Below are 15,848 nucleotides of genomic sequence, written 5' to 3' on the forward strand. Positions count from 1 at the left end.
CAAAAAATAGAACTGTTGGCCATAATGACCATCATTATGTTTGGAGGAAAAAGCGGGATGCTTGCAAGCCGAAGAACACCATCCCAACCGTGAAGCACGGGGGTGGCAGCATCATGTTTTGGGGGTGCTTTGCTGCAGGAGGGACTGGTGCACTTCACAAAATACATGGCATCATGAGGCAGGAAAATGATGTGGATATATTGAAGCAACATCTCAAGACATCAGTCAGGAAGTTAAAGCTTGGTTGCAAATGGGTCTTTTAAATGGACAATGACCCCAAGCATACTTCCAAAGTTGTGGCAAAATGGTTTAAGGACAACAAAGTCAAGGTATTGGAGTGGCCATCACAAAGCCCTGACCTCAATCCCATAGAAGATTTGTGGGAAGAACTGAAAAAGCGTGTGCGAGCAAGGAGGCCTACAAACCTGACTCAGTTACACCAGCTCTCTCAGGAGGAATGGGCCAAAATGGTGGGAAGCTTGTGGAAGGCTACCCGAAACATTTGACCCAAGTTAAACAATTTAAAGGCAATGTTACCAAACACTAATTGAGTGTTTGCAAACTTCTGACCCACTGGGAATGTGATAAAATAAATAAAAGCTGAAATAAATAATTCTCTCTACTATTATTCTGACATTTCACATTCTTAAAATAAAGTGGTGATCCTAACTGACCTAAGACAGGGAATTTGTACTGGGATTAAATGTCAGGAATTGTGAAAAACTGAGTTTAAATGTATTTGGCTACGGTGTATTTAAACTTCTGACTTCAACTGTATCTGCAGTAGGGTGGTCCATAAATATTGGCTGTGTTGTGGACAGTGATAAGACCAACGCCCTCTCCCGTCCATAGGGCTGGACAGGCCCAGTGTTTAAGGAGAGGGGATTCGATGCTATGACCTGCATCTGAAACCTTAGTGCATTTCAGAACCAAGGGTAGTGTCTGTGTGTGTGCGCATGTGTGGGTAATATGCATGTTTATCTGTCTGTAGTACTTGCATGTACTGCATGTGTGTATTGGCCAAGCGGGGTGGATGTATGTTACTCTGATCGACTCACCAGGAGCCAGAGTGTGAGCCTCCCTCCCTCTGGTCTTCCCTCCCTTCCAGTCCACTCTGGGCTCAACTTTATCAGAACATGTCAAGGCTGAATACACTGGGTCTATGTGGAAAAGCCACTGGTCTCTGTTACTGTTGCAGATAAGTCATGCCCAGACTGGTCCAACTGTGGGGTGTGTGTGTGCGCGCGTGTGTGTGAGAAGGAGATATGGAGAACACACTCACGTTGTATTTTCATTACCCCTGCCACATATGATCTCCTGTGCTGAGCACTAAATCACCTTCAACCTGATCTTCAGACGCTCACAAAGACTCCTGTCACCACCAGTTCCCATGTGGCTAGAGTTACAATGAGAAATGCTCGGTCCGTGCCTGTGTGTCAGCCCCCAACCCCATTTGCAGATCAGTGTTCCATCTATGCTCCCAAACCTTTTTGTCTGTAATGTCTTTTTTTATTTTGTTGGACCCCAGGTAGACTAGCTGTTGTCGTGGCGTCAGCTTAATGGGGATCCTAATCAAATCTAAATCTAAAGACTTGACTATGTTTTTTCCAGCCACTGCGATATACTTTCCTGGCCAGAGGGGGAGCACTTTGAGTTAAAATCCTGTAGCTACAATTCTCCTGGTATCATTTAGTGTGAAGCATATTCTATTCTATTAGATCTAAGGGGAGCAATATAAAGTCCTCTAAAGGTAGCTTGAAATATGTCTAACATTTAACATGTACCCAGTTGGATTTCCCTGTTCAAAGCCTGTGAACGTTAGGACAGGAACCCCAAGGAAGGTATTAAGTTGGATAAATACCCAGTGCTGACTGAGTCTATAGGCTAATCTAATGGGATTTGATATAAGCTGCGTACATTTGAAGGGGAACATATCCTAAATTCTGCTAGTTTTCATAACCTAGGGCATGGGGTAGAGGAGGATTTGTTGCTGTAAGAATGAGTGAGCTAAAGGACCTGTTTGTTTATTATACATCTCTAGGTGTGACACAAGGTGCGTGTCTCTCTCTCGCTCTCGCTCTCTCTCTCTCTCTCGCGCTCTTGCTCTCTCCTTCAATTCAATTCAAGGGGCTTTATTGGCATGGGAAACATATGTTTACATTGCCAAAACAAGTGAAATAGACAATAAACAAAAGGGAAATAAACAAGGGAAATAGACAATCAGAAATTAACAGTAAACATTAAACTCACAAAATGATTTAAAGAACATAGATCTTTCAAATGTTTTATTATTGGCTATGTACAGTGTTATAACAATGTGTAAATAGTTGAAATACAAAAGGGAAAATAAATAAACCGATAAATATAGATGAATTTGTTGTGTTTGTGCTCCTTTGGTTGCCCTTTTCTTGTGGCAACAGGTCACAAATGTTTTCTCATTATTTGATTGGGCCTAGTTGTGTTGCTGTCTTGTTTGTGTTTGTGAACAGAGCCCCAGGACCAGTTTGCTGAAGGGACTTTTCTCCTGGTTAGTCTCTCTGTAGTTGAAGTCTTTATTATGGAGGGTTGGAGAATCGCTTCCTTTTAGGTGGTTGTAGAATATAATTGCTCTTTTCTGGATGTGAATTATTTGTATCCTAATTCTGCTCTACCTGCATTATTTGGTATTTTATGTTGTACCCAGTGGATATTTTTGCAGAATTCTGCATGCAGAGTCTCAATTTGGTGTTTGTTCCATTTTGTGAATTCTTGGTTGGTGAGTGGACCTGAGACCTCACAACCACAGAGAACAATGGGTTCTATAACTGATCCTAATATTTTTAGCCAGATCCTAATTGAGATGTCAACCTTTATGTTCCTTTTGATGGCGTGGAAGGCCCTTCTTGCCTCGTCTCTCAAATCGTTCACAGCTTTGTGGAAGTTACCTGTGGTGCTGATGTTTAGGCCGAAGTAGGTAGCATTTTTTGTGTAGGTGGAATTTGTATTTGTGGTCTTTGGACCTTTTTTGGAACACCATTATTTTTGTCATACTGAGATGAACTGAGCCCAAGGACCCAAGTATGACAGAATCTGTGCAGAAGATCTAGGTGCTGGTGTAGGCCCTCCTTGGTTGGGGACAGAAGTACCAGATCATCTGCAAACAGTAAACATTTGACTTCAGAGTCTAGTAGGGTGAAGCCAGGTGTTTCAGATAGTTCTAGAGCCCTTGCCAATTTGTTGATATAAATATTGAAGAGGGTGGGGCTCAAGCTGCATCCCTGTCTCGGCCCCTGGCCCCTAGGAAAGAAATCAATGTTTTTTTGCCAATTTTAACCGCACACTTGTTGTTTTGTAAATAGATATTATAATATACTATGTTTTCCCCAACACCGATTTCCATTAACTTATATAACAGATCCTCATGCCAATTTGAGTCAAAAGCTTTTTTGAAATCAACAAAGCATGAGAAGACTTTGCTTTTGTTTTGTTTGTTTGTCAATTGGTGTGTGCAGGGTGAGTACATGGTCTGTCATATGGAAATGTAATAAAAAGCCAATTTGACATTTGCTCAGGACATTGTTTTCACTGAGGAAATGTAGGAGTCTGCTGTTAATGATAATGCAGAGGATTTTCCTAAGGTTGCTGTTGACACATATACCACAGGAGTTATTGGAGCTGAATTTGTCTCCGGTTTTGCACTCAGTTTATATTATACACTCAATAAAACATACAACCATATACAGCTCTCTCCCTCTCTTGCTCCTCACCGCTGTTTCATTCTCTCTCTCTTTGTTTTCATGCCTTTCCTTACCAAGTAATTAGCCTCCTCTCTCTCTCTCTCTCTCTCTCTCTCTCTCTCTCTCTCTCTCTCTCTCTCTCTCTCTCTCTCTCTCTCTCTCTCTCTCTCACACTCTCTCTCTCTCACACTCTCTCTCTCTCACACTCTCTCTCTCTCACACTCTCAAATCAAATGTATTGCTGTGTATTGTAGTGCTGTACAGAAACCCAGCCTAAAATCCCAAACAGCAAGTAATGCAGATGTAGAAGCACGGTGGCTAGGAAAAACTCCCTAGAAAGGCCAAAACCTAGGAAGAAACCTAGAGAGGAACCAGGCTATGAGGGGTGGCCAGTCCTCTTCTGGCTGTGCCGGGTGGAGATTATAACAGAACATGGCCAAGATGTTCAAATGTTCATAAATGACCAGCATGGTCAAATAATAATAATCACAGTAGTTGTCGAGGGTGCAACAAGTCAGCACCTCAAGAGTAAATGTCAGTTGGCTTTTCATAGCCGATCATTGAGAGTTTAGTCACACTCTCTCACACTCTCTCTCGTTTGGCCAAAAGGTTGCTGGATCGACTCTCCGGGCTGACATGGTAAAAATATGTCGTTCTGTCCCTGAGCAAGGCAGTTTAACCCACTGTTCACCTGGCACCAAAGACGTGGATGTCGATTATGGCAGCCCCCCACACCTCTCTGATTCAGAGGTTGGGTTAAATGGGGAAGACGCATTCAGTTGTACAACTGACTAGGTAGCCCCCTTTCCCTAGCTCCAAACATCGCCACCGATGGCGTCAATTCTCCCTGTAACAGCATCACCAGCTCTCCCCGTCAGCCCCTGACTTCAAACACAGCAGCTACATCCACATTTTTAAAAACAGCCTTTTTGGGTATTTTTGTGAAAAATCTGAATGGTCTAATTTCCTGTTCCTGTCATGAAGTTAGTGGTAGTTATTTTTACCCTGCTTACTGGCTGTGGAGCTATATCTATATATGTCTGTATACTTTTACCTTTTAATGAGTCTGATTGCTGCTGTTTTACACATCAAAAGGAGATGTTTTATCTCAAAGAGCCTCACCTGCATAAATAAAATGATAAAGGACATCAGATAAAAAGGTTTGGCGGTGGCCATGGCTCTGTATCTCTCTCATAGTGTCCTGCTGCATCCATGGGGTTTTGTGATAGCTCCCTTTGAACGCACACACACACGCACACAGCATAGCTGTCTCCTCTGGGAGGTCTGTCCTAAACCTGTGGATCCTGCAGACTGCAGACAGACAGACAGACAGACAGACAGACAGACAGACAGACAGACAGACAGACAGACAGACAGACAGACAGACAGACAGACAGACAGACAGACAGACAGACAGACAGACAGACGGACAGACGGACGGACAGACCGACTCCCTTTGTCTCTCTGACATGGATGAAAAGTACTCCCAGGGGGCATCAGTGTGTGTGTACAGCCACTACTCCCACCCTTCCCTTCCTCTCTCACCTCTCGGCCCAAAGCACACAGTTACCATGGAGACGGGCCCCTCGGGTTCAGTAGGAGGGGCCTGTAGTCAAAGCCCTTTCTAACCACTGACCCCTCCCTTTTCTTGCTATTCCTGCAGAAGGTTCTGTCCCCCCAACCACACACACATCACACCAGCACCCCACCGCTTATCTCTAAGGAATTCTGCATTTGAAAGTCTTTGACACACTCTGTGTTGCACCAAAGCACCCAACCGTTTTCTTCACTGGAATCCCTAATGACAAGTCTTTGTTGCACTATTCCAGCCAAGTCTGGCTCCCTGCAATACATTTTATTAATCCACTCTTTCACTTTGTCCCAACATCCCTCCCTTCACCCTGTATCACTCTTTCTTATTCACTTCTATTCCTTCTATCAGTCTTTCACCCCCTCCATTCCTCAATCCCTCCATCCTCTCCCAGTGTGTATGGATGGGGTGTAATCTGTTCGTGGTCTCCATTGCCTGCCTCCAAACATGGCTAGTCGTGCTGCTGTAACCGTGTGACTGAGTGTAATGGCCGTGGTGATAGTTGCAGGCAATGGAGCGGACAAGTTATTACAGGACAGGCAAATGTAGACCTGATAGAGCATGAAAACCTCTCCTCCCAGCTCTGCGGTCCTGGGGGCTGCCTCCCCCCCTCACTACCTTTGGCTCTTTTATTTTTCTCTCTCGCTCTCTATCGTGGCCTCACTCACTCTCTCTTTTTCTCTCTGTTGTTCCCTCCATGTTGTTGATCCCACCCTACCTCTCTCTTTCGCTCTCATCCTCACTTTCTCACTCATCCTAACTCTCTCTGACATTCTCTTCCCCTCTCTCAGAACAGAATAACAGGAGAGGCTCACACGGGACATGACACATGAACACTAATAACGCAGCAGCAGCAGGCAGGGAGGAGTAATGGTGTGCTGGTGTCTGTCAGGGAGCAGCTAACATGCTACGCTATGCTATCACTGCTAAAGAGAGCAGCATGGCCAGACAGCCAATGGAATTCGGAGAGGAGAAGAGAGGGGGAGTATGGTGTCAGTCCCTCAGCCAAGTTGCCCACCACATCCACCACAGTCATTTTTAAGAGTTTGTTTTTCCCTCTCTACATACTGTTCCACAGACAGAGGAATCTGAGAGTGAGTAGCTAGCATACGTAAGCATGAACAGCATGGCCCCTACTACTTGTTTGTTGTTTTTCATTTATAGATTTCCCTCCATGTGTGTTAGGATTTAGTTAGCAGATTTGGACCAGAATGAAAGACGTGTTGTAATTTTTGAAATGTGTTTATTGCTTTTTTCTCACTTAGTATGTGTGTGAGTGCGCCTGTGCGTCTGGGTATGTTTGAAGCCTGTTAGCCAGATGGCTTGTCGTCCTGTTTGGGCTATATTTTACCCCTTCTTCTGCTGTTGCTCTGGAGGGCTGCCCAGGGGGTGAGGGGTGTTGGCCTCCCTTCACTGGGGGAGCTTGGACAGGAGGAATAGTCCTGTTTGAGGTTTTAGGCCTGCACTGAGGGGAACCAGTTTTCCCAAAATGTTGTGAAAATATAGGAACAGACTGCCCCCTAGTGGTATGTCTCACCACTGCTCCACCCCACAGCATGGCCATCTTTACTCTGGCTCAAGCTAATGTGTTGATCTGAGGAGCGGCCAGCTTTGTCACTGACACCATCGTTGCACCATCAGAACAAACCAGCTGAACCAACACCTGTAATTATCAACCGTCACACAGCGTTCCCCCACCTCCATGGAATGAGGCAAACACACCAATCAACTGATGAAACATTCTGGAAGCAGTGGAATGTTATAGCAGGAGAAAGTGTGTTTTCGCCCTTGCTTTCTTTTTCTCTCTTCTAAAGGAGAGTATGTGAATACATTCTGTGTTAAGGTATGTAGAGAAAGAAATCCCCTGTATCCCAGCAATAAAATGGCAGTGTTCTGTTAATGTCTGTCATAGTTTGATTTGATCAGACAAAGAAGAGTTTCAGTGCTGCTCGTTGTAACCACTGCATGTTCAATATGTTGGCCCTCAATATAGCAGGCATTCTCCAATACCGTGTCTCACTTTCCTGTTTGTCTTTCTCCTGTCTATGCATCTGGATCATGAGTAAGAAAGAGATTAGGCAGGTAGAAATTACTTTATGTTTCAGGCTTTGTTTTTAGGTTTGTGTGTCACACTGTAACTGCACCCTTGTGTTTCTGTGATGACACTTTAAAGGATCTACCTCCCACTCCACATCCTCTCTCAGTTCAAATGACAAGAATACACCTGGTGGGACTGTATTTCTGAGTCAGGCTGTCAAACACACTGGCATTTATCCTACACCCGTATATGGTCTCGGACGTAATGTTAGAGAACACACTGTAGAGTTTTCTAGTAATTGATTCACACAGTCCATTTTTTTCTTTGCCCTTTTCATTTCAATTCCACCACGGACTTTACCACCACAGGAGAGAGGCTGTACAAGACAGACACAAGGAATGATAAGAGAAGAAGAAGAGGTGGAGAAGCATGGCTGTAGAATGACCTGTACCACCGCACAGTGGAGGCATCGGACTAACTGCTGAGAGAGAGAGATGGTTGTATGTTTTATTGAGTGTATAATATAGACTGAGGGCAGTTGTTGTATGACATGTTCCTGTTCCAGCTACATGGAAGGAAATTACTGCCTATTGAGGAGAGGTTGAGAGAGCAGGAGCCAAGACGGAGAGGCTGAGGGAGATGGAAGAGAGCAGGAGGGGAGAGCCGGGAGGATGGGGGAGGAGGCAGTGCAGGTACTAAGAAGGGAGAGCGGGCACTGAGAGGAGAGAGGATAGGAGAAGAAGGGGGTGAGAGAAGGCACTCTGGTATGATTAAAGTGGACTGTGGGAACAGCAGGCAGAGCCTGTGTGATCCCTGGCCCTCTACCTCCCCAGGGGGGAAAGGTTTATGAGCACTGAGAGTATAGAGACTCTGCTAGAGGTGATGGTGTCATCTGGGAGTGGCAAAGCTCCCTTATGGAATAGAAAGATGCGTGTGTGCTTCTATTCTGATGTGTCTGCATCAGAAACACCAGTTCAATAGCACGGGGCAGGTAGTGCAGTAGAGACAAAACAGTAGCCTTTTCATATAGGCCCTCTCGCTAAACGCACCAAATACTCACCCATTGTTTATGTGGGGGCATTATGAGCATGGACGTCACCAGGACCTGGCTTTTGGGGCTTTAGCCCCGAATGATTTTGGGTCAGCCAATAAGCTTTTGCGCTGCTGCAATGGTGTAAAAAAAAAATTGTCAACTGAATGTGCCACTTAATTCATAGAGCTGTGGTTACGTGACACTCCTGAAGTTATCCAACCGTTTTAATCCGGGGTGCACAACAGAGCGACGCTCCCCAACTTTTCAGAATGGTGCTATGTCTCGCAAGATCACTTAATGATTACTTATCAATCAAAATATAAACCGAATATAATAACATGATAATGCGGCTGCAGATAATATCAGGCTATTGTTATGCCAAAAACACCATGTAGTTTCTTATGACAATGTAGGACGATTGTGCTGAAATGTTTAATATTTTTCTCATGAGGTGGCTGTGTTTAACTCCATCTGGTCTCAAATGGGATTAGTTCGGCCGGTTACTTACTTACTGTATAGCTTTCAAGAAGATTGAAATGCATATTCACACGAAAGTGATTGGGATCAAATGGTTGCCATGAAGCATGGACGTTTCACCTGTAAGACGTGAATAATTATCATTCACGATTGACAGTGATGATGGCCTAATTCATAATAACGTAGGCCTAATTTGGTGTTTTAGGATTTTACAAATATAATGTTTTCCTTTAGCTACTTACAGTATGTGTAGGCAAAGGCAATCATACAATTTGGATGATGCATTGTGTGTACATTCTAAAATTCATGTCGGTACCAACTTTCATTCAGAAATAATGCCGTAATAATTATACAAAAATGGTGCTCCGGTAGGCTACATAAAAAACTAGCCCTTCACCACTGGTTATAATGAATGTAAAGCAATTGCCGTGTGATGAACTGATCATTGGAACAGCGTCATTGCGCTGCTTTGAGACAAACATGGGAATTCATCTTGATAATTCAATCAATGTCAGATTTTTGTTTTCACTGAATCTCTGTTTGGATATTTGGTCAAAATTAGGCAGACAATTGTTAGCTAAGTTTAGAGAAGTGCTCGTGATCATTAGTCTAGCAATTGAAAGTAATAGAGATTTTACACACACATGAGGCCTATGCTATTGGTTGCTTTTAAGACATGGGTCGTTCATTTTATTGATCTCAGTATGTCAATGTCAGAGTCGCTTGTCATTTTGATGATTTTTGTGGTATAAAAAAGTATTATTGTAATGTATCCAGTCATGTAGAATTAATTACAGGAAATTATTTTAGAACGGCCCCTTTTTTCTCGAACCCACAAACCCCTCACTCCCTGGTGTTCAGGACTGAGCCCCGAATATTATGAAAGTGGTGATCGCCCTGATTATGAGTTCCTTTTGTCTGTGCGTCTGGCGGGAGGGCCGGGTAGCAGCGGTGGAATCCCTTTATCTGTTTTTCTTTTACTGCACTAATTACTGTAGTATTTCATTTTTGTTTTGGACCGCTCTCTACAGAGCTCAGCGCATAATGAATAGGACCAGGGAACTGAGGGAAGGAACGGCCGGGTCTGAGTGAATGAGCATCACCATGACATGGGGAAGGGGTGTTGGTGATTGTTTAGTGGTGACTGTTGGGGGAGGGGGACGCACATTTTATTCAGGTGGCCCTTGGTCTCCCCAGACTACCCCTCCCCCCACCCCCCTCCCCAATACAGGAAATGTTTCCCTCCTCTCATCTGGAATAATAAAGCACAGTGCTCCTTATTAGTGTTGCAACTCATGTTCATTTCAACCAGTGGGCTGCTGCTGTGTTTATGACTACTATCCCACTATTGTGTGTGTGCGTGTGTGCGTGTGTGCGTGTGTGCGTGTGTGTGTGTGTGTGTGTGTGTGTGTGTGTGTGTGTGTGTGTGCGTGCACGCATTGCTCACTCATCAACAGCAGTAATCTGACTTTCCCCGTAGTGTTGCTCTCTATTTTCATCTCAGACACTAAGCTCATGAACTCTGCATAGGTTCTCTAGAAAATAACTGTAAGATCATTTGCCCCTTAGAGCTAGTCCTACATTAAACATATCCATATATTTCCCCTCTCTCCTCCAGAGGCTCCAGGTCAGGACTTTGTAACCCTGGACTACCGGCTGCGCTACTACCCCAGCATCACCTACGCGGTCATCGGCAGCGCTGTCATCTTCGTCCTGGTGGTGGCGCTGTTGGCCCTGGTCCTGCACCATCAGAGGAAGCGCAGCATGCTGCTGCCCCGAGGGGTCCGGGGGTCCTCCCACCACCACCACCACCACCAGCCCCTGCTGCTGTCCCGCCTGGTCATCCTAGACCGGGGACATGTCCACCCGGCTGGCCCTGGCCTCTCCCCCACCTCCCCGTCTGCTGCGGCCCAGTACCCTGCAGGTCCCCCAGGGCTACAGCTGCTGTCTGGGGCCCTCTACCCCGCTGGCATGCCCATGGACTCACCACCTTCCTACTCCCAGGCTGTACTGGATGTCAGGTAGGCTGAGTCCGCTTGAGACATACTGTAAATGTAGTGTACTGGAGGGAGTAGTGTGAGGCTTATCATTTGAGACATACTGTAAATGTAGTGTACTGGAGGGAGTAGTGAGAGGCTTATCATTTGAGACATACTGTAAATGTAGTATACTGGAGGGAGTAGTGTGAGGCTTATCATTTGAGACATACTGTAAATGTAGTGTACTGGAGGGAGTAGTGAGAGGCTTATCATTTGAGACATACTGTAAATGTAGTGTACTGGAGGGAGTAGTGAGAGGCTTATCATTTGAGACATACTGTAAATGTAGTGTACTGGAGGGAGTAGTGAGAGGCTTATCATTTGAGACATACTGTAAATGTAGTGTACTGGAGGGAGTAGTGAGAGGCTTATCATTTGAGACATACTGTAAATGTAGTGTACTGGAGGGAGTAGTGTGAGGCTTATCATTTGAGACATTCTGTAAATGTAGTGTACTGGAGGGAGTAGTGTGAGGCTTATCATTTGAGACATACTGTAAATGTGGTGTACTGGAGGGAGTAGTGTGAGGCTTATCATTTTGCCAGCTGTAGCTTTGTCTATTTTAATGTGTGTGTTGTATTCAAAATCAAATCAAATTGTATTTGTCATGTACACGTGTTTAGCGGATGTCATTGCGGGTGTAGCGAAATGCTTGTGCTTCTAGTTCCGACAGTGCAGCAATATCTAACAAGTAATATCTAACAATTTCACAACAAATACCTAATACACACAAATCTAACTAAGAATTGATCTGTCTCTAAACTTAACTAAATACAATTCAGAATACTTCTGACCATAATTTGTCCATTTATTAGTTAGGACGTTAGAATGCAGCAGTGCAATAGTAGCATAATTATATGTACGCTCCTTTACTTATCTATTTCTCCATCTCGCCTCCAGCCGGCCTCCGTGGTTCGACCTCCCCCCGCCTCCCTACCTCCCAGACGGGGAGGAGCTGCCGTTAGAAGGTGAGCTGCCCCAATACGAAGCCCCCACAGTGCCCTCCACCCAGCCCAATACATGCCCATCTGAGCCCCCTACACCCAGAACTGTGGCCCCAGGCTTGTACCGGCCTAGCCTCAGCTCCAGCTCCAGAGAGGAGTCGGATCAGCTGTAGTCCTCTGGTTACTGCATCTACGTAAGACTACAGTACCCAGCCTCAGCGCTGTGGATGGCTGAAGAGAGAAGAGCTGTGCGATATGTTAAGGCCCAAAGATCTGTCCTGCCTGCTGTGGGAATGAGAGACAAGGCGCTATTCTACCTATAGCTACAACTGACTGACTGACTGACTGAGGCACTTGGAATCATTGCTCTTGTACGCTGGCGCCCTCTGCTGGAGATTTATCTACATATCCCTGACCGGGCTAACTACTCATTCAATCAATCAGTCAATCATCAGTCAATTGCATTTAATCTGTGGCTATATAGTGCTTTTTACAAATTCATTTTTCACAGTCTGCTTAACAGAAACCAGAGCCTAAACTTCTAACAGAGAAAAACTCCCACAGCCTCCCAACACTATTCATCTCCTGTTGGACTGGTGAAGACCAGTTTGGTGGTTGGGCGGAGATCCTTTAGCTTGGATTAAGTTGACTGGATAGATGGTCAACTTGTGTAGTACAGTCATGCATTAACAATGAAGTAGGAGTCGCACTAACTAACAGTATTTGTGGTACTCATAATGGGTCAAATGTCACATGGTGTTACAGTTACAGTGGCAGATGTACATGTTGTTTTTTCTTGGGTAGTGGACATACTGCACTTCCCTCCCATCCATATTGCATGATGCTGGTTCTCTTCGATCTCTATTCTCATTGGCCATCTCTTTCATTTCATAGGAATAACTGGAATCATATTGCTCTGTTATAGAGCACTTATTGTGATTGTTGGGTATGCACGTAACTTATGTTTTGGCAGGAACTCAAATGGAAGTATTATTTAAGGAAGAGAACATGTGGATGAAAATACTCTTACTGAGTAAGGTCCCAAAGTAAGGGTGTTTCTTTTGGTATCTGTGCCTTTTCAAAGTACTAAAATATACGTTTAACAACTGTATGTCTCACTTCCCACTCAGGGTCTAGTTTGACTGCAGTTCATTGAGATCTTGTTCTACTGCCCATGATGACAGTGCAAATTGCTTTGTTTTGATACATCTCCTCAGACACTTTGGCAGAAAGGAGCAGAATGTTCAGACTGCACTTCATGTCTGACTAGTGTTTTTTATGTTGATTAATGTTACACTCGGCTGCCTGAGAGCACAGGACAAACATTTTGTCAGTGAAGAGATAAAAACAATTAAGGAGTTGTTTTCATTAGTGCATAAAGAGGAAGTGTAGAAATGATGTGGACTGGAGCAGAGACCCTTCCACGTGGTGCCTTGGAACACAAGCGTGTACATTTAAATAAGCATTTGGGATTATCCTCAAGTAAAAACAAATCTCAATCGCATACAAGCATTTCTGTTGAACAATGTCCATTTTCAAAACGAGGCTCACAACACACAGAACAATGTGGCTGCTTGCAAAACAGTAAATACATAAATACATTCAGCAAGGCTAAATGAGACCGAAATTGCAAATTCATCAAAAGAAGACGACTTACTGCAAAAACATCAACACAAACATACAGCGCATTGGGGTATTGTGTGTAGGTTTATGAGGGGGAAAAATTATTTTATCCATTTTAGAATAAGGCTGTAACATAACAAAATGTGGAAAAAGTCAAGGGGTCTGAATACTTTCCAGAATGCACTGTACATATAGCTGACAAAACAGAAAGTTATTCTGTCTTTTAAAAATACCAGTCACTACTACATCATGATGATCGAAACAGGAAATACAACTATCAAATGGTGCAGAATTATGGACAATTACTCTCCTTTTATGCATACTTTACCAAACAATTTCATACACATCAAATCAAGTATTATTCCTGATCAAAAAGAACATAGAAAACAAAGCACATTGTTTGCAGAATTCATTCACTGGTATCATCACAATCCAATTCCATGTATTCAATACATGCCCTGTTCTGCTCATAGATTTGTAGATTTTCCATTGGCAAGCAGAAACACAATCCCCAATAGATATAAGGAAAGGTGAATACAGTGGAGGAACACAACTGAATTTATAGGCCTCAATCCTCACCAAACCAAAGGTGTGTAATATTGGAGATGACTTGTCTCATGAGTACTTAGAAGGAACTGAACTTCATTTTCTGCTTCTCTGCATGTTGTAGACAATCCTAAAACTTAGGCTGTTCGCATTGCGTAGATCTTTCCCTATATTGTACCGGATTTACTATAAATTAAACCATTGACTATGTTGTGCAGTAGTATTAACTGATTGCCGGAAACAGGGAACACATTGCAACCTGTTCTCTTCTGATGAAAACAATGTGTTGATATTCTGTGAACAAAACACTTAACAGTGATTTTTTTTTTTTTATGACAAGTGTATTGACATTTTTGCTAAAGTTAATCTAAGATATGCAATCCGGGTACAAAAACAAGAAAATGATCAGACAATCTACAAATGTATTTAAGCATTTGATCATTGTTGTTTTGCTATACGGACATTTAACCACAGTTCCAAATAATGCTTGATTGAGAAAAACTATAAGAGCATTATCAATTCAGTAAAAAATATTTGCTCAATTGACTCTGATATAGTCACTGAGAAAAATGATCAGACTTTCTCTCCTTGGTTCCATAATGATGTGTTACTGACTGCACCATCTACCAGCATGTATTTCCTGACCAACTGAAATGAATCATCACAGATGTGGCTGGTCATGCATGCAGTGTTATCACACACTAAATAGTATTACAGTGTATTTCAATATATGTCAATCAGAAAAATATTTTTTTGCTCTACAAATTGCATTTTGATAAATTAAGGATATACTGTTTTGACTCCATACGTAACATGGTAACCTCTTGTAGTACTTCAACAGAACTGTATCAGCTCAGTATCCTTACTGGGTTGTTGAGGTAGACGTGTGGGTGGCAGGTAGCCTAGCGGTTAACAGCACTGGGCCAGTAACAGAAAGTTCACTGGTTTGAATCCTGAGCCGACTGGATGAAAAAAAACTGTTGATGTGCCTTTGAGCAAGGCATTTAAACCTAATTGCTCCTTTAAGTTGCTCTGGATAAGAGCGTCTGAGAAATCACAGAAAAGAATGTAAAGTAAGACAAGCATTTTGTATGGAGCAGTGAAAGTTTAATTCCATTTGGGACTGTTTTACCTATGGTACCTTGGTTAAAATGTCTCTCTTACTGTATTTCTTTGATTCATACTCATTGATCCCAACTGTCTCAAATGCTGTAACTGCCATTCCTATTATACAGACTATTTTCTGAATTTGTACCATAGCTGTTTGACCAATTGAATTGACGCCAAATAATGTTTGGATAAAGAAGAAAAATACTCAATCTTTTTTTTTTTTATAAGTGTCCCAATTCATTGTTTAGAAATACATAAGTCTCAGCTGTACAGATGATGTGAGAGAGAGAAGACTGCCATTGTCTGTCTGTCTGTCTGTCTGTCTGTCTGTCTGTCTGTCTGTCTGTCTGTCTGTCTGTCTGTCTGTCTGTCTGTCTGTCTGTCTGTCTGTCTGTCTGTCTGTCTGTCTGTCTGTCTGTCTGTCTGTGTCCTGTCTGTCCATCTGTGTCCTGTCTGCCCATCTGTGTTCTGTCTGTCTGTCTGTTTGTCTGCACCGCCCAGCCCACTGTGCAATAACTAGAATTATTAATTGACTGACTGGTAAAGTTCCTATCTGAAGGATCTGTAATGTATTGTTGTTGTCGTGTCATTTCCGTTTCAGAACTTGTCAAGGGTTTCATGTGACCATGTACATATACGGAGAGCGAGAGAGTAGAGACATTAATTTAAAAACATCATATTTAGACTTTAAACTAAGAAAATAATGTTTCATTGTCAAACATATTACTTTG

General features: G+C 43.3%; 1 protein-coding gene across 2 annotated transcripts in view; it reads left to right on the plus strand.

The window, feature by feature from the left end:
- The window catches only part of ldlrad3 (low density lipoprotein receptor class A domain containing 3), a 127,960-nt gene extending 112,880 nt beyond the window's left edge, over window positions 1-15,080 (plus strand). For both annotated transcript variants that reach the window (XM_014148336.2, XM_014148335.2), the window contains exons 5-6: window positions 10,474-10,876; window positions 11,795-15,080. In XM_014148336.2, the coding sequence (XP_014003811.1) occupies window positions 10,474-10,876; window positions 11,795-12,011 (620 nt within the window). In that variant the 3' untranslated portion in view covers window positions 12,012-15,080. The remainder of the gene's footprint in view (window positions 1-10,473; window positions 10,877-11,794) is intronic.
- Window positions 15,081-15,848: the final 768 nt, after the last annotated feature.

Source organism: Salmo salar, chromosome ssa16 (assembly GCF_905237065.1).
Source record: "Salmo salar chromosome ssa16, Ssal_v3.1, whole genome shotgun sequence".
Taxonomy (NCBI): Eukaryota; Metazoa; Chordata; class Actinopteri; order Salmoniformes; family Salmonidae; genus Salmo; species Salmo salar.